Here is a 21,199-nt window from a genome sequence, read left to right on the forward strand (position 1 = left end):
CCAAAAGAATGGGAATGGGTGGGTAGGGAAGTGGGGGGCGCTATGGGGGACTTTTGGGATAGCATTGGAAATGTAACTGAGGAAAATATGTAATAAAAATATTTAAAATTAAAAAAAAAAGAAAAATGGCTTTCTGTCCAACATCCTAGTGAAATTACAGTGGCTGACACTGCTCTCTGAGCTTGATTCTGACCCCCAAGGATGTTAAGAAGACAGACAATGAGCCTATAAATCAGTGTAGAAGCAAGGCTTAAAAGAAGTCTAAAGACAAAGTTAAGGATAAACTCAGACACTTCGCCCTGTGTGGAAGTCCCCAGCTGCAGTCTTTAAAAGACTAAAGATCTGGGGTTTCCTGGCCTGGGCACCCTTCAGGAGCTGCCTAGAAAAGCACTTATAAAGCTGATTTCAAAGCACAGAGCCCAAGTAAATTACACCAGGGACCCAAGGGAGAGAAGCCCAGCTGCTGGTGACGATGCGTGACGAGTTCAAGTGACTGTACATTTGTAAATAAATAAATAATGAAGGAGACTTTGTTGAATAAAAAGAGAGAGAGAGAAAGAAGCCTGCTCGGTTTTGTCGTGTCAAAGAGAAGAGTAAATAGCATCACTGTGACTTGGAAGCTGCAGCCGGACGCAAGGGGAAAGACCGATTGATGCCCAAGAAGTAGGGAGCCAGCAAATGGCTGGACTATGCTAAAACCATGCTTTAAGAAAGGGATAGCAGAGAAAGAAGCAAAGTTCAAGTGCTGGATTATCCAAAGAGGGATGGGAGGACTCAGTGGTTCCCCGGGTGGTGCCCTGGATTCCAAGAGCACCTCTACCTGTCTGGCTCAGAGCAGTGTAAAAGGGACTCACATGCTAATACCTACCTTTCCCAGATTATAAATTTTCTCCCCCAAGGCTAACAGCAGGAGGTGGTGTCTGCTTTGTGGTGGACAATTAGGATGAAGTCATACAATTTTGGATTACCTAAAATAATCCTCCACAAGAGAATGAGAGGGGCCCAGGTGTGGGTTATCCGAATGAATGGGGTGGGGGGCTCTTATGGAACAAGCGAGGCCAGAGCTCGCCAGCACACAGCCTGTTCATACCCATCCCTCCCTGCACCTTGCCAGCTCCCTGAGGTCCACACCTGCAGCCCTCACCTGGCCCCCTTTCACACTGGTTTTCCCCCTGTCTAGTCATCAGTGCAGAGGTCCTGAGGTCATCATCCCTTCCCTTCTCCCTGCTTCCCTCCTCTTCCCTGAGACTATCTTGACACTCTCTATTTGCCATTCCTCCTGTAGAGGAGACAGTAACTAGATGATGCCAGACCTAGGGCACTACACCAGGTACCCAATGCACAACCCTTCCTTGGCCATCCTCATGAGTCACCCCCATCTGTGCGTACGTACATGGAGAGCATTCTTTCTCATTCCATTCTCCCACAGATGAAGCTGAATTGTTTTGTGCACACCAGGAGCCTTCATAGGCACTGGGGTATTAATCTTGAGCAAAGCAGACGGCTACCCCTACTCTGTGGTATTCACAACTTAGACAGGGGCAGAGACAATAACAGGTGGCAGTTGTCCATGGCTCTTTCAGCACAAGTGTTTGAGGAGGAAAGAAGAGACCAAAAACTGTCTGGCATGGGGCCTCTAAGGACGGGTAAGTAGCTAACTGGACGTACACAGAACCTTCTAGAGGCCAAGAACTTGGGGTGAGGCTGAAGTAGGGATAGAAGTCAGGGCTGACACAATTGAGTCAAAATGGTGCCAGCCCTTGCTACCAACCTGATCGACTGGCACCTCCACCTTCACCTCTGGGTCCTCTTTAACTTCCAGGGCTTCTTGGACCTCCTTAGCCGGAGTCTGGGCTTTATAAACATCACCTTCTGAGGGAGAGTAACAGACAATCCTTTCAAACCAGTAGAGAACTGATCCCCAGTTTATATTTTCTGACCCAAAATCAAAGTTTCAATTCAGCAGCTCCCAAGCTTCTTATACCATCAGACAGAAGCCTAGATAGGGTAAGTCCCCCAGTCCACATGCCCCCTGCATATCTGTTCTCTCTCCTCTCTCTGTCCCTCCCTGTGTCTTTGCTTCTGTAAAGGCCTCAGCTCAGTGGGCCCCACTTTTTGCAGTGCCTGTCTAGTCTCTACTTCCACAAAGGTCCTAGACCAACTTGAGCATCTCTGTGTCCAGAGGCTTCCCAAATCGTCCAATCTCTCACCTGCTTCCTGTCTATAGAGCAATGTGGGAGGGACATCTCCCACCTGTTTCCTGTCTGTAGAGCAATGTGGGAGGGACATCTCCCACCTGTTTCCTGTCTGTAGAGCAATGTGGGAGGGTCTTCTCCCACCTGCTTTTGTCAGTACAGCTGTGTAGGAGGGACACCTCTCACACATCTCGCCTGCTTCCTGACTGAGCTCATAACCAGACACTAAGAAGTCCCTCCCACTGCATCTATCAGACTGGAAATGGAGACATACCTGAGGAAGGGCCTCATTAGACCTAAGCACCTAAAAGGGTGCAGCAGAGGAAACAGTACAGCAATAAGAATAAGAGTAGGTGTGGCAAAAGCTATCATAATTATTTCATGTTACAGTGAGGGCTGGATCCCTCTTCTAAAGGTACACAGGAACAAGCTAAATGGCTTCTATGTTCAAGGTTCCCTCAAAAGATGGGTTTAGTTAACACAGCAAGAGTATCTATGGTCCTCATGTGGATGAAAATGTGGAATTTATTATATATATGAAATTTTTAAGGCTTCCAAATTAAACTCCCATTGCCCTCAGCTGTGAAATGTTACTGATCTTGTCAGTAGCCTACTGTTCCTCCTCAAGCTGAGATTATCAAGCTTGATAATCAAGTACCTCTAAGAAAGGAGGTTGCAGAATAAACTTCGTCTGAAGTGCATACCATACATATATACTCTATGCACACACATATACCACATACGCCATACATATATACACTATAATACACACACATACATGCCATACATAAATATACACACTAGGGCTGGCAAGATGTCTCAGCAGGTAAGAGCACTGAGTGCTCTTCCAAAGGTCCTGAGTTCAAATCCCAGCAACCACATGGTGGCTCACAGCCACCCACAGTGAGATTTGACACCTTCTTCTGGTGTGTCTGAAATCAGCTACAGTGTACTTATGTACAATAATAAATAAATCTTTGGACCAGAGCAAGCAGGGACTGAGTGAGTAGAGTTGACTGGAGCAAGAGGGGCCAACCGGAGTGAGCAGAGGTCCTAAAAAAAATTCAATTCCTAACAACCACATGAAGGCTCACAACCATCTGTACAGCTACAGTGTACTCACATACATTAAATAAATAAATAAATATTTTAAAACACACACTACATATATACTCAAATACATACATACAATGTACCCCATACATATACACACTACACACATACATAGACCACACATATCAAACATACACCATGTACACCACATATATATATATACAAACAATACACACATGTATACTATACATATCATACATATATATAGACAATACACAAATGTATACCTCACACCCCTTACATACATACACTATACATACACCATACATAAACACATACATACACCTTATATGGCATGTATAAACCACCTACCCCATACACATACACTAACATACACTACACACAACAAACATATACACACATCCCATGCACACTATACACATACATAATATATCACACATGTGAAACATATACACATGATACACACATGTACACTATATGCAACATGCATACCACATATGAACACACACAGAGAAAGCACGTTTTTGTAGCCTGCAGGAGATGAAGCACCCCATTACCTGCACCACTTCGAACTAAAAGTTCTGTATCCATCTGCTTTTTCTCTTTGGCATAATAAACAGAATCCTGACTTCTAGGTGGTACACTGTCATTTTGAAGAGGTTCTTTTACTTTGGACTCCACCTAATATGCAGATTAAGAACAAAAGGTGTCAGGGGTAGAGGCCACATTGGTCCTTGGGGTGGACAAGGACAAGAAACCCAGGAACCCAAGAAGCCTCTCTGGGTCTCACCACTCTCCTCCATTCCCCTTCTGAAGGAATAGTTCTGCCTCCTTCCCAGATCCACTGCTGGAGGCCATTTGGCTTCCAAGCCTAGGATCGGCTTGGGTACTGCACGAGAGGTGACACAAAAGGGACTCCTCCAGTCTTTAGAGTACATACTTTGAAGCCTACCAAAAGCTACTGCTCAGGGGCACTCTCCAAATCTGCCCCAAGTAGACACTGTGTACACAAAACAAGGCTCAAAAATCAACCACGCCACAGCACAGCAAGGGAAAGCTGAAAATTTTTATACAATCTATAGACAATAACAATAAAGTACATGGTCATCACAAAACCAAAGGTTCTTAAGACCCTGCCAATCTTTGTACTGAAAATAATTTCTTCTCCTATTTTTTTTCTTTTCCCCCCCCTGTCTTAATTCAAGTATTTGGAAGCAAATTCAGACAAATATATAAATGTTCACCTCACACAAGAGATCAAGTGAAATGCCCCTGATGGTTTTAAAGGATGTTGCAGTAAGTCAAAGTGTGTTATAAATACAGAAAGCAGGATCTCAGCAGATCTAATTTTAGTAGCAGCATTTCAACACACTGCAATGTACCCCATTTAACACTGACAGTATGTGTGTCCAAAGCTCTATACTGTTCTTCTGAAATGCTCACTGAGTGCCCAATAGCCTCTGCTTTATAGTATAAGTACATTTTAAAAGACAAATTTCAAATTTAAAAGATGCTCTACGCCCAATCCTCAGTGCTGATCTGACTGTCTGAGCTTTGAGAGCAGATTGCAGTGCCAGCTCTGTGTGCCTCCCTAGGATCCAAGCTCCAAAAAAATGCCACTGAAGTGGAAACTTGTGGTTTCTTTGGCGACTTAGTTGTGTCATGGGTTGTTTTTCTGGAAACTGTCTTCTGAAAGGATGTTTTTGCTGAATAAGATACATGGTGTTTTTCTGGGAGCTACCTAGAAAAGGGGCATGTAATGTTTTACTAGAGCAGACACTTGAGAGAACATGTGATGTTTGGAAAAGGTATAAATATAACCCAACAGACAGTGAAGGACACTGCGTGGCATTGGTTCGCCTTGCCACTCTTTGCTGGTCTTCCTTGGGCTTTGCTGATACTGGTCATCGCTGATGATGCTGTGGTACTGGTTCACCTTGCCTTCTTTGCTGATCATCATTTGCCCTGACTTCATAGAGAGAGACACACCAAAGAATTTCTGGTGGTGTTCTAGCAGCTTCTTGCTGCTTCTGCAATTCTGGGCCAATTGGCAGAGCCTTGTGGTTTCTTCTGGATAGAACTGCTGTTGCTGATTCCTGAATAGTGTTTCTGAGTGGATAGTGCCACTGCTGCTAATTCATGAAAACTAAACTGCTGCTATCCTGACAGTGAAGATTAGTGTAGGCCCAAAGAACTATTTCTAAAGAGGTCCACATTGTCCTTTGCTCTATTAACTTTCCTTTCCACTGCCTCTAGTGAGTGGTGGGCTAGAAGGGAGGTTAAAATGTTTTAAAATCCTTATTAAAGTTCGTTTTGAAAAATCTAAGCCAACACTCCATCCTCCTCCCCCCTTTCACGTGGGTAGGTATAGCTCTTCACAGTTCCATTAAAGTTATTTGCCACCCAAGGTTCTCAGAAGCCCAGGAAACAACAGAATCAATAACAGGGGTCATTCTCCTTTCAGAACTTACTCTTTTCTTTGTTTGCGTGTATTTATCATTGCCTCCAAACCTCCTGAAAGGCAAAAGGCAGACAGTTAATACATTCAAGCTCAGCTCAGATGCCCCTCATATTTATAAACTACAGAAGCATCTTTGACTGAGAAAGAAGACCTGCTTTCTACCAAAGACCTAGCCAATGACAGCAGCCATTTCCTGGCTTAGGAGAAAAGGCCAGAGGTTTACTATGGTAGGGTAGTGCCTGGTCTAGAGTGGCATGATAGCAGGTTCTGTCTAATCCTAGAGGAAGCCTGACATTTTAATGGTTTGGATGCTTTCCAAAGTATGGATTATGCACATAGCTATCACTTATTTGTGCAGCTCTCACCATTACCCAGTGAAGTAAGAACTGGTTGGCTGCTCTGTAAGGAACCAAGACCCAAGAGATGCAAGTTCACCCCAATCTCAGAGCTGGTTAGTGGCAGATCTGAGATTCAAACCCGCCTGTCCCCTAAACACCACTAGACATAAAACCCTGGTCTGAGTGACCATTTTGCATGCTTCTATACCCCCTCCCTATCTCATGGACACTAGAGGCCTGCACCAGCACCTGCCATACACACACACACACACACACACACACACACACACACAAAACATTGGGTCCTGCACCAATACCTCCAATACCATTCTCAGAGAACCACTGGCCGGGCCTGTCTATGTGCCCAGTGTAGACTCTGGGCTCTCAGAGATTGTGTAGCCCATCACTCCATGACTTATTTTAGAAATGCAAGGTTCAACAATGTCTATCTATATACATGCATATGTAAGCACATGTAGTGAGAGAATGTATAAGTATAAATAGGTAGATGATAAATAAATGATTGATTGATAGCTTGATAGATGATAGATAATACATGATAGATGGATAGATAGATAGATAGATAGATAGATAGATAGATAGATAGATAGATGTTTTACTACTGAAAAGTAACCAGTAACTGAACTCAATATATTTTGGAAAGGACATAGAAAAAAAGGTAAATGTTAACAACACTCAAAATGAAAAGGCACAGAGGCCAGGAAGATGACTCAGTGGGTAAAGACCCAACCAGTGGGGGGGGGGGGCGCGTGGGGGGGGCAGCTGATGGTGCAGGACTCTAGTGTCCATGAGATAGGGAGGGAGTATAGAAGCATGCAAAATGGTCACTCAGACCAGGGTTTTATGTCTGGTGGTGTTTAGGGGACAGGCGGGTTTGAATCTCAGATCTGCCACTAACCAGCTCTGAGATTGGGGTGAACTTGCATCTCTTAGGTCTTGGTTCCTTCCAGAGCAGCCAACCAGTTCTTACTTCACTTGACACTAAGTCTAACAACCTGAGTAAGATCCCCAGGACCCACAATGAAGAAGGAGAAAACCAACTCCTACAAGTTATCCTCTGATCTCCCCATGGATAACATGGCATGCACCCCCTAGGTATATAAGTAAAGAAACAGGGAGACACAGAGAGACAGACAGAGACAGAGACAGAGACAGAGACAGAGACAGAGACAGAGAGACAGAGAGACAGAGAGAGAGCGAGGATGGATGGATGGATGGATGGATGGATGGATGGATGGATGGATGGGCAAGCAGGTGGATGGATGGACAGATGGACAGACAGACAGACAGACAGATTTTTTTTTTAAATTTAAAAGAAAGGTATAAATTATACTCACTGCTGGACCTCACTGGGGACCCATGAGGACTTCCAGTAAGGAATGGATTTAAAAGTCTCCAGTCCTGCAGCAACATAAAAATAATTGTCTTGCAAATTCTTTGAGTCATCCAAAAGATGTCCATCCATTGTAAACAACCTGTGAACACAGGAGAGAGAATGGTGTGGGGTTTTGGACATGGGAGTATAGGGTGAAGGGTACTGCTTCACCTGTAACAACAACCAGCATATGAAATGCCTGAGAAACTACACTGCCCAGCAAGTATACGAAACAAGGCAGGAAGCCTTTGGAAGCTGTTCTTCCTGGACTGCACACTTTCCGCTTAGAGCTTTTTAATTAAAGTGTATTTTTCATTATGCACAAGTCCTCAGAGGATTTCAAGAACATGATCAGCTCTTAGTTGGTATTGAATTAATTTTAACTAGTAGCAGCTAAAATTAATACAAATTGGCTTACATTGTTGTAACAATACTTTGGAAAGAAATCAGCATTTGTTAGCAAATAATGGGCCTTTTTATCATGACCAATTGACTGCCTTTGGTACTCTTTAGCAACTCATCACTGTCTGGTTAATTTAAGAAAAGACTCAATTCATTCGATTGTCGGTCTATTACACATAAGACAATAAGGAGGTGCAACATAAATGGAGATGACTGCTCCTCAAAGTCAAGGGTCAGAGCAACCTATGAAGATACGTACAAGGTGCTCAATCTGCTGTCTCCTGCAAGCCTGAGCACAGATGACATGGTTCCCAGCCCATTGTGCTACTGGGAGGTGATGGGGTCTTTAGGAGGTAGAGCTGATGTAAAGAAGCTGAGATAATGGAGTGAAGCCCTTGATGGTGTTAGGACCCCAGCCCCTTCTCTGCTGCTTCATGAGGCTAACAGCTTCCTCAGCTGTGTACTTTCACCATGATGTGGTGCCTCACCACAGAGCAAAAGCAGTGGGCAGGACAACTGCATGGTGAAATCAATGAACCGCAGCAAACCTTTTCCCATATCAAGGTGATTTTCACAGGTGTTTTGTTATAGCAATAGAGAGCTCACATACCTCAGCTCTCTGTTTCAAGAGGAGGAAGATATAATTCAACCATGGGTCTCACAAAGCAGAAGAATCCATTTGTCTTGAAGAGTGGTAGCAGGCTACCCATCATGTAAGAATGAGTGACACATTCTGGAGTAGCCAGAGAGACCTATACAAAAGCCCAAAGCACAGACATCTACCTATCACTAAGGTCAAATGCCAATAAGACACACAAAAATGTATCTGAAGGGCAGTTTACATAAAGAGCTTGCTTCCTGGAAAGGGATTCCATCATTGACTTATACAAAGGACTGAAGACTTTCAAGGAGTAGAGAACAGACTGGCTGTTGTGGGCAAACTAAGACAGAAAGAAACGGCCCACTCCATCTGCACAAGTCCAGAAGAGTGAAAGGTGGGTGGCTATGGGACCCTAGAAGCAGATAGAACCCACAAAAATAGCCTTCTCTCCAGGGTGGACTCGATCCCTGGGTGCTCAGACTGACTCATCCCTGAACCTGATTCCTGCTGAAGCTCAGTCTGACTCATAGGTCTGATTCAAGGCCTGGGAATTTCACACTGGGCATTTCATTTCTATCAAGAGCAGGATGCTGTTGATGCTGTTCCTGGGGCCTCTCCAGAGAGCCTCTTGCCTTGGCTCAACTCTAGAAGAAACACCAGAGAGCATGGAGGAGGAGAACAGAGTGGAGACCCACAGGAACAGAGCAGGTTCTGTGACACAGCAGAGGCTTTGGCAGGAAACTCAAGCCTGGGAGTCTGTTCTCATCCTGCCACAGACTTATGACAATGGAGGTTCATCCAGATATTGCTGGAACGAGTATATGGTGGTTAGATGGGGAAGGTAGAGGCCAATGCAGTGAGGACAGAGGAACCACTTCTCCAGGTGTTTAGGTAAGAGGGCATAATGAAGCATCCTTGAACTAAAAAGACCCAGAAGAGGCAGGGCGGCCTGATACCACAGCAAGGAAATGTCTTGATTAAGAAGTGGCAAGTCCAGGAAACCCAGAGCAAGCTCAGAAGGAAGGCCCTGTGCCCCTGGCAGAGGTGGTATTTCAAAGGCTAAGACCAGAGAAACATAGCTTTGTGATGATGATGTTCACTGCTGAAACTGAGAGAGGGCTCACCCAAAGCCATCTTCAGTCTTGTGGGGCAGACAGCAGAGTGGCAAAGAGGATGTCCCACCTGAACCAGAAATGTTAGAATAGCCAGGCAATGGGATGGGGAAGATTTCCAATGGTAAATAAGTGTGGGGGCAGGGGACAAACAGGAGAAATGCAGATTTGAAATAGAGTCATGAGAACAGAATTGTAAGGTAGGTGGTAGAAAGGATAAAGGGACAGACCTCTGTATGGAAGACTCCAGAACTCTCTTCAAGGAAACTATGGAAATAAATATGATGTACAAGAAAAGCTAAGACATGGAGGTGAGAAAACATGCTAATACCCATATTAAAAGTATTTAAAACTCAGTTAAAATAAGACAAGGAGGAAATGTATGACGACAAAAGACTAAATTTAAGAATTAAAAAGGGGAGCTTGGGATGGAAGGAATCTAGAGATGCTCAAGAGCAGAGAAAGCTCACCTCTGGGCCCCCTTTGCATGACGCTGAGTATGAGCCCTGCACAGAATAAGTGTGCAATGCACAGAGCAGCTCAACTAGTTCTAGAGTAATAATTTCACAGATGAAAAATCCATGAGCAGGTGAGGTTGTGTAACTAAATAATATACCTTATAGCACAAAATACCAGCTCAGCATTAGGCACGGAAGTGGAAAGCAGTCTACATACGTTAATGACGCTTACTGTCTTAGTCAGGGTTTCTATTCCTGCACAAATATCATGACCAAGAAGCAGTTGGGGAGAAAAGGGTTTATTCAGCTTACACTTTACATACTGCTGTTGAGCACCAAAGGATGTCAGGACTGGAACTCAAGCAGGTCAGGAAGCAGGAGCTGATGCAGAGGCCATGGAAGGATGTTCTTTACTGGCTTGCTTCTCCTGGCTTGCTCAGCCTGCTCTCTTATAGAACCAAGACTACCAGCCCAGAGATGGCACCACCCACAAGGGAACCTCCCCCCCCCCATCACTAATTGAGAAAATGCCTTGCAGCTGGATCTCATGGAGGAATTTCCCTAACTGAAACTCCTTTCTCTGTGATAACTCCAACCTGTGTCAAGTTGACACAAAACTAGCCAGTACAGTTACTAATTGGGGGATATAGGGTATGGGGAGATGGCTCAGTTGGCAATGTGTTTGCCTTGCAACATGAGGACCTAAGATCAGTCCTTGGAGCCACAGGAGAAAGCCAAGCATGACTATGCATAGTTGTAATTCCTGTGGTGGAGGAGAAATGAGCGGAGGTGCGAGGATCCCAGAGGTGTGATGGACAGGCAGCCCTGCTTACTTAGCGGTTCCCCTGATGAAAGACTCTACCTAATAAACAAAGTGATGGGTCCCAAGAATAAAACCTGAGGGGGTCCTCTGGCTTACACACATGCACACAGAGAGGGAGGGAAGGAGGGAGAGAGAGAGAGAGAGAGAGATAAATATCTCTAGATGTCTCCAATCTTTTGCTTTAACAATAAACAGCCAATGCAAGGACTTTCCCAAAATAAAGGTATAGTTCAACTCCCAAGGGACTCAGACTCTTGGTGATGAGCCCAGGACCCACCTAGTTCATTCCCATGATCCCCTTCAGCCTGTCCTCTGAGCCCATCTCCAGTCCTTTGTGATTCCACTGATCTATAGAACTTCTTTCTAGCAGGTATACACAGCAGCCACACTAGGCTGGGACTCAGGAAGGGGACATTCATCCTCCTTCCTGCACTCCATTCCAGCATCTCCAGACTTACCCTTAGTCCTGCTGCAGCCTGCCTGTAGGAGCCACTATTCCAAGCCCACCTCCATCCCCTAGTCCCACCTCCCCTCTCAACCTCTCCTTCTAGCCCATCTCCATTTCCTTGTGACTCTCCTTCCTCAGTGTACAGAACAGCTCTCTACCAGAACCCCACACCCACCACACTTGTCTGGGACCCAGGGACCCCACAGTCACCATACTTGACTAGGATCCAGACTGGGCAACACCAACCAAAAAAGGGAACACCCATCTAACAAAGCTGGTAGCTGGACGGCTACACCAAGAATTCTCTCAAACATCATAATTCTAGATGCCTAGATCACAGCCCAAAAACACAAAGATGAACAACCAAGACAATATGGCTCTTACACTGACAGGTGATGTCCTTCCCCCAGGCACATACCTATCCGGGCTTTACCAATCACCACCACTGCTCCTCTGTTAGCACATACAACATGCTACATGCTGGATGAAGCACTGAGCACTCGGGTAAATTTTTACAAATAGTTAACATCACCACTTTCCAACTGAGGAACTGGGTATCAAAAAGTGAGTGTTCCTATGGTCACAAAGTTCAGATGGTAAAAAACAGATTTGACCCTGAAGCCCTGGCTAGAGGCTGTGGTGCTGACCTGACTCCTTTGAACTCTTCTGCCCTGTATAAGGAAAACTTCCTCATTCTTCTTCTATGTCTTGTCTAGAAGACTGACTCCTGACATGGTCCCCCAACTTCTGCAGACCACCACAGACCACAGCACCTCCTCTAACTGCTGCTCACTGAGGAAGAGGTTCTGGGAATCATGGTTCCTTATTGCCGTTGCTGCTGCTGCTGCTGCTCTTGTTGTTGTTGTATGCACAATGAGGGGTGCATGTGTGCTACCATGCAAGTGTGAAGGCAGAGGAGAACTTTGTGGGGTCAGTTCTCTCCTCCCACCCTCAGAAGGGCACCAGTGATCAAACTCAGATCATCAAACATGTACGGCAAGCACTTTTCCCACTGAGCCATCTTACCTGAGGCCCTTCCTTGCAATGCCGTGCCTTCTGCACAGCTCAATGTTTGTTGAATAGATTGACTGATGAAACCAGCTTAAAATAAAGGTAGAACACCCAGAACACCCCTCCAACCCCTAACCCCCATGTGAGAGCACCTTACTTTCGAACTCCTCCTAGAGGGAAGACTTTTTCTCCAATCATGGCCAGCACGCTATTCCAATCTGACAGGCTGAATTTGGGTATAATAATTTTTATAGGAGGGATAAATAATCTTCCATTTGTGAAAACGCTGTAAGGGTAAGAAGAAAAAGCATCATTACTGCCTTAAAATTGAGAGGGAACATTGTATTCAAAAAAAAAAAAAACAGATGTACTTACAGAAATGCAAAAACCCTGATTAACCTGATACCCTGATTAACCCTTAACAGTGCGTGGAGTCCTACAGAGCAGTCTTCATGTCCACTGACACAACAATGGCTTTAGGACAGTACTGGTTCATTTTGCACTGCACTGCATTGGATTGGGGTCTCATATAGCCCAGACTGGTCTCAAGCTCACTGTGCAACCACGAATGACCTTGAACTTCCAGCGCTCCTGTCTTCACCTCCAAGCATATAGACGTATAGACGTATAGACATACGCCACCACTTCTGGCTTATGAATCACTAGGGATGGAGCCTGGGGCTTCCTGCATGTGAGGCCACATGGTTAACAACTGAGCTCTGTGCACAGCTTGGAAAGCATCTTTTTATATAGCTAAAGGTGCCAAAATGAATGTGACATAATTATACTTCCCAAAAATACGTTTCCTATGGTGGGTAAATTAGAAAAGAAATCATATCCAGATAGAAAATGAAAAAGAGAAATTATATGTGCGAGATGCAGTCATGTCCCTTGTTATAGAGGCTAGACAGACACGCAATAGAAGTGCTGTATGATCCTCTCTAACAGTCAACAAAATGCCTGACCTCACTCCCAGTCTTCAGCAATAAAACCCCAGTGAGCTTCATTTATGATTGCCGTGTGGGGAGGGGCTACTAAGAAGCTCGTCAAAGCTCAACCAGCATTTCTATTTCATTTGCTTTGCCCAGCAAATCACTCCTTGGGAATCGTTTCAAAGTCTCATAATTTGCCTTAAAATAAGGTAACACATAGACCATGTGTGGTGGTACACACTTGTAATCCCAGAACATGTGAAGCTGAGGCAGGAAGATCCTAGGTTCTAGGCCAACCTGGACCACATAGAACCAAATTGTGTGTGTGTGTGTGTGTGTGTGTGTGTGTGTGTGTGTGTGTGTTTAAGGTATAATATACAAGACTGGTTTCTATAGCAGTGTGTGAGCTCAACTTTATGACTCAGACTTGGAAACTTCTAGAAGTTTGTTGGGGGGGGGGGGCTTTTAAATGACTTACACTATGATAAAGCAACCCAAACACTTTTACTCAACCAATTCAAGTTGCAAGCTGAGTTGAATTGGAAAGTCCACAATACTAAAGTCAAAACCATGGTCTCTAAAGCTGATTCGAGAACAATACAACTCCATCTCCCACCACCCATCCCTGCTGGATAGTGAGCTCTTTAGTACAGGTCTCCATTGGTCTCTTGGTCTTCTCTGACCTGGCACATATAGCAAAGACTCCAGCAGAATACAGGGGTCAGATGATGCACAGGAGGACAGCTGAACTTCCTGCTCTCTTTGGGTCTCAGCTTCCCCACTTCCAACACTGGAAAACTAGTGCATCCTGAAGAATTCACAACAGCTGCTGATAAGCCAGCCACAAATGGACCCCAGTTTGTGGAAGCTCAGCTATTGTCTGAGAAAAGTGGTGTAATTAAAAGGGGAGAGGGAGCCTCAGTGAACAAAGCACAGGCTGAACAAACGTGAGTGCCAAATCTGGGTCCCTAGTATCTGCATGAAAGCTGAGAAGACATAGCAACACTCGTAATCCAACACTTGGAAAGTGGATATGGTGATAAGAATCAGCATGCTCAAAGCTCAGTGAGTGACCCTGATTCCATGTGACTGAGGAAGATACCCAGTGCCCGTCTCAACATATGTGAACATGTATGAACATGCATGCATACATGCACAAATACCAAACATACACAAAAAAGGTAGGAAAGGCTAGAAAGATGGTTCCATCACCAAGTACTTGCCTTGCAAGCATGAGAACCTCTGTTTGGACCCCAGAACCCACATAAATGAAAGGGATGAGCTAGGTATGATGGCTAGCACTGGGGAAAAGGAGAGATGCAAATCCCTGGGACTTGTTGGCCAGCCAGGCTCGCCTACTTGGCAAGTTCCATGCCAGTGAGAGACTATCTCAAAAACAAAGGAGGATGGCATCTGAATGACAACAGAAGCTGTCCTTTGTCCTCCACACGCATGTGCACATGCACCTACACACATGAGAACACACACACATACACAGTAGGACACATAGTACAAAGAACTCAAGAGACACTCATAAATGATCTGACTGATGGATATGTCAAACCAGCACCATCTTCCCCAATTCATGAGGACTCCAAGTGGCTTCCAAACACAGGACTAACCTCTGGGCCCCACTTCAAGCATGGTGAGACTTCTCTTCTCCCTTGGGAGAGACCCCTTTGTTATGCTTCCTAAGGAGGCACAAAAGCACATAGCCCAAGTAACAATCTCACACTTGAGAGGAATTGGACAGGGAAAAACCAGAGGTTAGTCTAGTCAGATGACCACTGGGTAGAGCCCAAGCCTATCACAAGAGTCATTTACACATGTCATTTATACAATGAGTCCTCACTGCAGAAAGGACAAATGACAGATACTGTACACTAGTGAGAGTTTGGGACTCCAACCATCTTTTATCTTGACCATCAGTTATCTTCACTTCTTCTACCACAAATACAACCTCAACAAACCCTGTGATGTGGTACAGGCAAAGAGGAGCTGTCTCTAGCCTCCTCTTCCACAGGAACAGACAGATTTTATTCTATGACCAACAGCAAAGGCCACTTTTTCCTCACTCTGACACGTGTAACTTCTAAGTGTTTCCCAAATGCTTCTTCTGCCAAAATCCCTTCTCCAAGACCAAAGTCATCAAAGTTGTCTACTTGTGTAAGCCACCACCACCACTCCTAGAGGGGACACCAACCACATTGACCAAGCAACTCAACTCACATGGGATTCCACATGCTTCCACTCTGTCTTAATTAGGATTTTATTGCTGTGAACAGATACTGTGACCAAGACAACTCTTATAAAGACCACATTGAACTTGGCTTACCAGTTCAGAGGTTGAGTCCATTATCATCAAGGCAGGAGCATGGCAGCACCCGGCATTCACAGCATAGGAGGAGCTGAGAGTTCAACATTTTTCTTCTGAAGGTAAACAGGAGCAAACTGACTTCCAGAGAGCTAGGATAAAGGTCTTAAAGCCCAAACCCACAATGGCACACTTCCTCCAACAAAACCACACCTCCTAATAGTGCCACTCCCTGGTCCAAGCATATTCAAATCATCACATCCTCATTGCATACACTGATGTTAAACTTCAGGTCCAAGCCTCACAACTAAAAATTGAAGGACTGCTGAGACAGGCAGAGCTTCCAAATGGATCTTTCAACCTGAAGCTCTACCAAGAGCCTTGGGCAGCTAGCAATGGACCAAGCAGACAGCTGCCCTGAGAGCTATACAGCAGACATGATGCTGACACAGTCAACCTCTACCCATGATCAGGAGCACGATCTTAACTGTCACCTTTTGTCCCTGCCTTCTTCTGCTCACCAACAGATCAAATATCTGCCTGTTATCCCTGAGTTCTAATGACCTCACCTCCTTGGCTTAAAACATTCTCCTATGCAGAGCAGGGAGTCCCTGGGAAACCATGCACAGGATTTAGAAACATTTTGGCCAGCTCACTTCTAAGAAAGTTTTTTACTTCTCCATATAAAGTGAACTGAGAGTGAGGGCCCACCACAGAGCAGCAGAGGTGGGGGAATGTCCTTTCAGACTGGTGACCTCAGAGGTCAGAACCAATTCTCCTGACTCTGAGCCTCAACCTCCAATCCCAATATAGAAGACTTTACACTTCTATGGTCACAGCTATCTAGGTGGTACCCTGTGTCCCACCAAGGAGCTCCAGGCTTTCCCATCACAGAACAAAAACCACATTCCACAAGCCATGCAAACCTTGTCAACTCCATTGCAAGGAAAGCTCAGAGTCCTTCCTATCTTGGTTGCCTGACACAGAATCCCTAACTTCCACGTGCTTTCACAGTCTCAAGTTCCCCGGGCCAACGTGATCAGCCTTTTCTGTAGTGGAAGGACGCTGCATTTAGATGGTTATTTGGGTCCATCTAGTGGAACTTCCCAGCACTCCAATCAGGAGGTGAAACACATCTTCTGCAAGAGCCCCTGATGGACTGGGCCATGACCCCAAGCTGTAGCTACAGAAATGTGTATCTTCATCAACCAGGACTCACAAGCAAGTTACATTTCCTAAAGGTGTGACTGACTCATGATCTCCAAACATCGTGTCTGTGAAATTTAGAACCACCAGGACTTTTATTATTTTAGAGAAGCCTGGATAGTTTTCAAGCACTTTTAAATTGCATTTAGTGTGTGTGTGTGTGTGTGTGTGTGTGCATGTGCGCACACACAAATATGTGTGCACATGTACCTGTGCATACATGTGTCTGCTTGCACACGCCACAGATTTTGTGTGCAGATCAGAAAGCAGCATGCAGAAGTCAATTCTCTCCTTCCACCACGGGAGTCCAAAGGATAGAACTGAGGTTATCAGGTTCGGTAGCAAGCACCTTCACTCACTGAAGCAATGCTCCAACACTTTTTTAAAAATTTATTTTGCATTTGCACATGTGTGTATGAATGTGTGAGTATAGAACCAATGTGGAAATCTGGGAACAACCTCTCAGAAGTCAATTCTTTCTTGGCACCTTTTGAGTACTCAGGAGTTGAACTCAGGTTGTCAGACCTGGGGCCAGGTGTCTCTCTATCCACTGAACCATCTTGCCAGGCTTCTGGTTTTTATGTTTTAAACACTGTATTTACCCCTTTTATGCACATCACTGCTCCCAGAAAAGCTCCCGGTGCTGAGCTTCTGGTTCTCTGGGGGTTTGTGCCTTTCAAGGGGTACTATGGGAACCCCTGGCCTGTGCTTCTAAATGATCATTTCTAGAAACTGAAGGTGAGGGACTTCCAAGGCACAGTCCTTGAGACTTTGAAGCTAGGAGGGAGAAGCAAAGCTCTAAGTGTGTCTCTGTTTTTTCTCCTCAGGGAAGCTACTGCAGATGGTGGCACCCTGACTGCACAGCATCCTCAGAGAAGGATACTTGAGGGCTGACCACAGAGAAGGTGGTGTGTGGTCAGACAGAGAAAGAGAGGAAGCAGAAGATGATGTGAGAACAGGTAGCCCAGCTGGAGAGCACTGCCTCTAAGGAGCCAGGACATGCTCTGGTTCTGCAGTCACGACACTGAACTCACTTTATGTATCGGGATGTCCTGCTCTGTATTTGCCATCTGGAAGGCACGTTGATATCACAATGGACCACCGGCTTGATCTGCAAAACAAACCACAGGGCTCAGAGGTCAGTTCAGATGCACAAACACTCGTCAGTACCAACCATAAAGACAACCCCCAAACCACCAAGATTATAGACCACCAAGGATGGGTTCCCAGGGACTCAAGGTGGGTGTGTACCAGGGGTCCAACATCATTATCCATTAAGTACCAGTAGGTGCCATGTGGAAGTGATGTAGGCTAAAAGTCATGTACTCCAAATGCTGGGGAGCTGGAGGGAGACACAAAGAGTGTCAGGGGTGAGGGTTACAAAGTTGAGGAGGGTACGTGGCTCATATTAGGGGCAGACCAGTGATGCACCATGGGTAGCCATGGTGTCCCTATGGTCTGCTGGACAAATTACAGGATGGGACGTGGAGGAGGTGGCTTCCATTTTTCAGACCACAGAGTGGAGTATGGCCACCAAGTGGGACATCCACAAAGTCTACAGGGCTCTTTCCTAAGAATAAATATACAGAGGCAAGTGTAAGACCTACTCAAGACTTCACCACAAGATTTTCAAGTAGGAAGCAATTGGGGGGACCCTGTCACAGGAGAACAAAAGTTCTCTTCTTTCAGCCTGTTGGCCAGGAATGCACAGAGAAGCCAAAGGACAGGATGTGAAGAATCAAGGCTACCCCTGTGCTGGGCAAAAGACTAACCCAGCACCCTAGGCCGGCAGAGACCCTGTGGACCACTCCATGCTATCAAGAGTTGCCAACACCACTGGTCTCTGTTCCTCAGTCCACCATGTGAACAGCATAGAGACCTTCCTTACATCTCACCCCTTGTCCCTGTATCCACCCTCTAGGGTCATACCTTCTGCTTCTCTTCCCACCTCACAACTGTTCTGTCGCCTTCCACTTCCTTCACTTGGTAATAGGGTCAATCCTGCCTGAGTCTCACTTCCCTGTCACCATCACCACTGGCCAGCATCCAGCATGGTAGGTCCCACCTGGGGTGTAAGGCCTCTAACATTGCACCTCCCTGACACATCTCATACTCTGTCAGTTGGTAACCCTATCTCCTGTCCACATAGACTGCAAGCTTGGCAAGGTATGAGGGCCTGTGGCTCAGCATAATCGGGGCTCTCCTCTCCCTCATACTAACTACCCTCCAAAGTTCAAAGTTATCTCTAGAGTGACACTGAAGAACCATCCCTCATAAACACCTCGTGAAGCCTGGTGGGCTTTCCTGTCTCACACTATATACTGTATGGGGTGCTGTCTCTGTAGGGTTGTCCTGTTGTACCTCAGACCTCACACAATGCCAGATGGTCTCTTTCTGCTCCTTAATCTGCTAAGCCCCCTACTTCCCAGGCTGCTAAGCCCCCACTTTCCAATCCACATCTATCTAGAGGCACCAAAGAACTTTGGTCTGGCAAGCACCTCCCTCCCACACTTTCTATCTGGGTCTTGAGACCAGGCTGGAGGTCTTGCTTCTACTGAGACCTTTGCTCTACCGGTTCCCAAGTCCTGCTTTACTCTGCCTATCCAGCAGGCCTGTCCCATCCTCACATCTCTCCCTCCCAAACTGTCCCCACCTCAGCACTCGATAGCACATAGTCTGTTAATTTAGGGAGCTTGTCTGGACATCTAAATAAGAATAAAAAGTCGCCAATAAATTTACTTTAAAGACAGTGATAGACAGACTAGGAAATAAGGGACAGCCCATCACACAACACAGAGGCAAGAATTACTGACCCTGAACACCGGGAACCACATTTAGAAGAAGGGAGGGAGTATGGCGTGTCAGGCCTGGAAGAGCACACAGGTTTTGACATTTACTGTACCCATTGACTACCAGTAGCCAGAACAGACACATGACCAGGAGACAGAAGTGGGACACATTTCACAGACTCACAGGTAGGGAGCTGTGTGACCCAGGTTAGATCTCAGCTCCAGAGCTGAGTAACCTCTCTGAATAGCAGTTCGCTAATTCTTACAGTGGAGACAACAGACCTCACAGAATTCTTATAATTAAATGAATGTTTTATAAAAGGCATTATGTAGTACCTATCATATTGTAATAAGTACTTCAGATTAATATAAGAGTCCCTAACATGCACAGGGGAGGAGAGGTGAGTCCATTTACATATCTCAGTCTTATTTTGGATCTAGGAGAATTACTGACCACTTCCTAGTCACTCTGTCCACATCTAGCTCTCCCTAACTCATCTCTTGCTGCCCCAACCTCGTGTGTGTGTGTGTGTGTGTGTGTGTGTGTGTGTGTGTGTTCTGCTCAAGTTTGCAGGTATATATTACATACATGTGGAAGCATGTGGTTAACCTCAAGTGACATTCCTCAGGACCACCCCCAATGATTGGATTATTAAAGTAGGGTCTCTGGTGGGACCCGGAGCCCTTCAACTAATGAGTCATAGACTACCTAGCCACCATGCCTCAGGGATCCTCCTGTCTCTGTAAAGGGGGCGGAAAGAGTGAAAAAGCCAAAAGTCAAATAACATTGCTGCAAAATAATATCTTCCAGACAAATACATTTCATTTATAAATCTACAGTAGCTGTGGTTGCCAGCATATGACCTGCACAAGATCAGGCCACCATAGGGGAGGGAGGGACTTAAGAGGCCCCACCCCAAGCTGGGGAGATATTGCCAGTTTCTGACTGCTGGGAAAGGCAAGGTGGCACATAACCTGTTGCCCATATTCCAGTGGGAGGCGTTCCATGCCCATGTGGACAGCACTAATTAGTTTACAATTGTGCACTACCAGACCCAGATTTTATTGTTTTGTTGTTTTTCTTCTTTTTTAACTTTTTATTGATTCTTTGTGTTTCATATCATACACCCCAGTTCTGCTCATCTCCCCATCCCCTTTGATCTTGTAGCCCCCCCTAAATAAAAAACACACACACACAAACAGAAAGCATAGAAGACATCCCATCATGAAAGCTGTGGTATGTTACAGTATGTCCCACGGTACATCCCTCTGTCCACACATTTTCACTTCCAAATGTTCATTGCAATGAGTCATTGGCCTGGCTTTTATGACACTATTAATACTGGAACCTCATCTAGACTCCTCCCAGTCATCCTGTTGTTGCTCCGTGCCATGGAGATCCTGCAGCTTTGGATAAGCAGGACTGGCCCTTTCACACATCCCAGCTGCTTGCAGATGATGTAGGTTTTGAGGTGGGCCATCTCAGAGCCTGGGTAGTAGTTGAGCTGCTCAGCCCACTGGCTCTCCCTTTTGGGCACCACAGGGTGAGCTTTCTAGCACTGCTCTTGCTAGGCCACCAATGCCACCATCAGCAGTAGGCAGGATTAGCCAGGTCTGCTGCTCTCATGCCTTCAAGGCC

General features: G+C 45.6%; 1 protein-coding gene across 5 annotated transcripts in view; it reads right to left on the reverse strand.

Moving 5' to 3' along the window:
• The window catches only part of Dcdc2c (doublecortin domain containing 2C), an 87,429-nt gene that overhangs the window by 58,594 nt on the left and 7,636 nt on the right, over positions 1 to 21,199 (reverse strand). For all 5 annotated transcript variants that reach the window (XM_021179294.1, XM_021179292.1, XM_021179291.1 and 2 more), the window contains exons 3-8: positions 17,806 to 17,882; positions 12,477 to 12,605; positions 7,427 to 7,564; positions 5,741 to 5,783; positions 3,827 to 3,950; positions 1,772 to 1,872 (exon numbers count right to left, since the gene is read on the reverse strand). In XM_021179294.1, coding sequence (XP_021034953.1) covers positions 1,772 to 1,872; positions 3,827 to 3,950; positions 5,741 to 5,783; positions 7,427 to 7,564; positions 12,477 to 12,605; positions 17,806 to 17,882 — 612 coding nt within the window. The remainder of the gene's footprint in view (positions 1 to 1,771; positions 1,873 to 3,826; positions 3,951 to 5,740; positions 5,784 to 7,426; positions 7,565 to 12,476; positions 12,606 to 17,805; positions 17,883 to 21,199) is intronic.

This window comes from Mus caroli, chromosome 12, assembly GCF_900094665.2.
Source record: "Mus caroli chromosome 12, CAROLI_EIJ_v1.1, whole genome shotgun sequence".
Taxonomy (NCBI): Eukaryota; Metazoa; Chordata; class Mammalia; order Rodentia; family Muridae; genus Mus; species Mus caroli.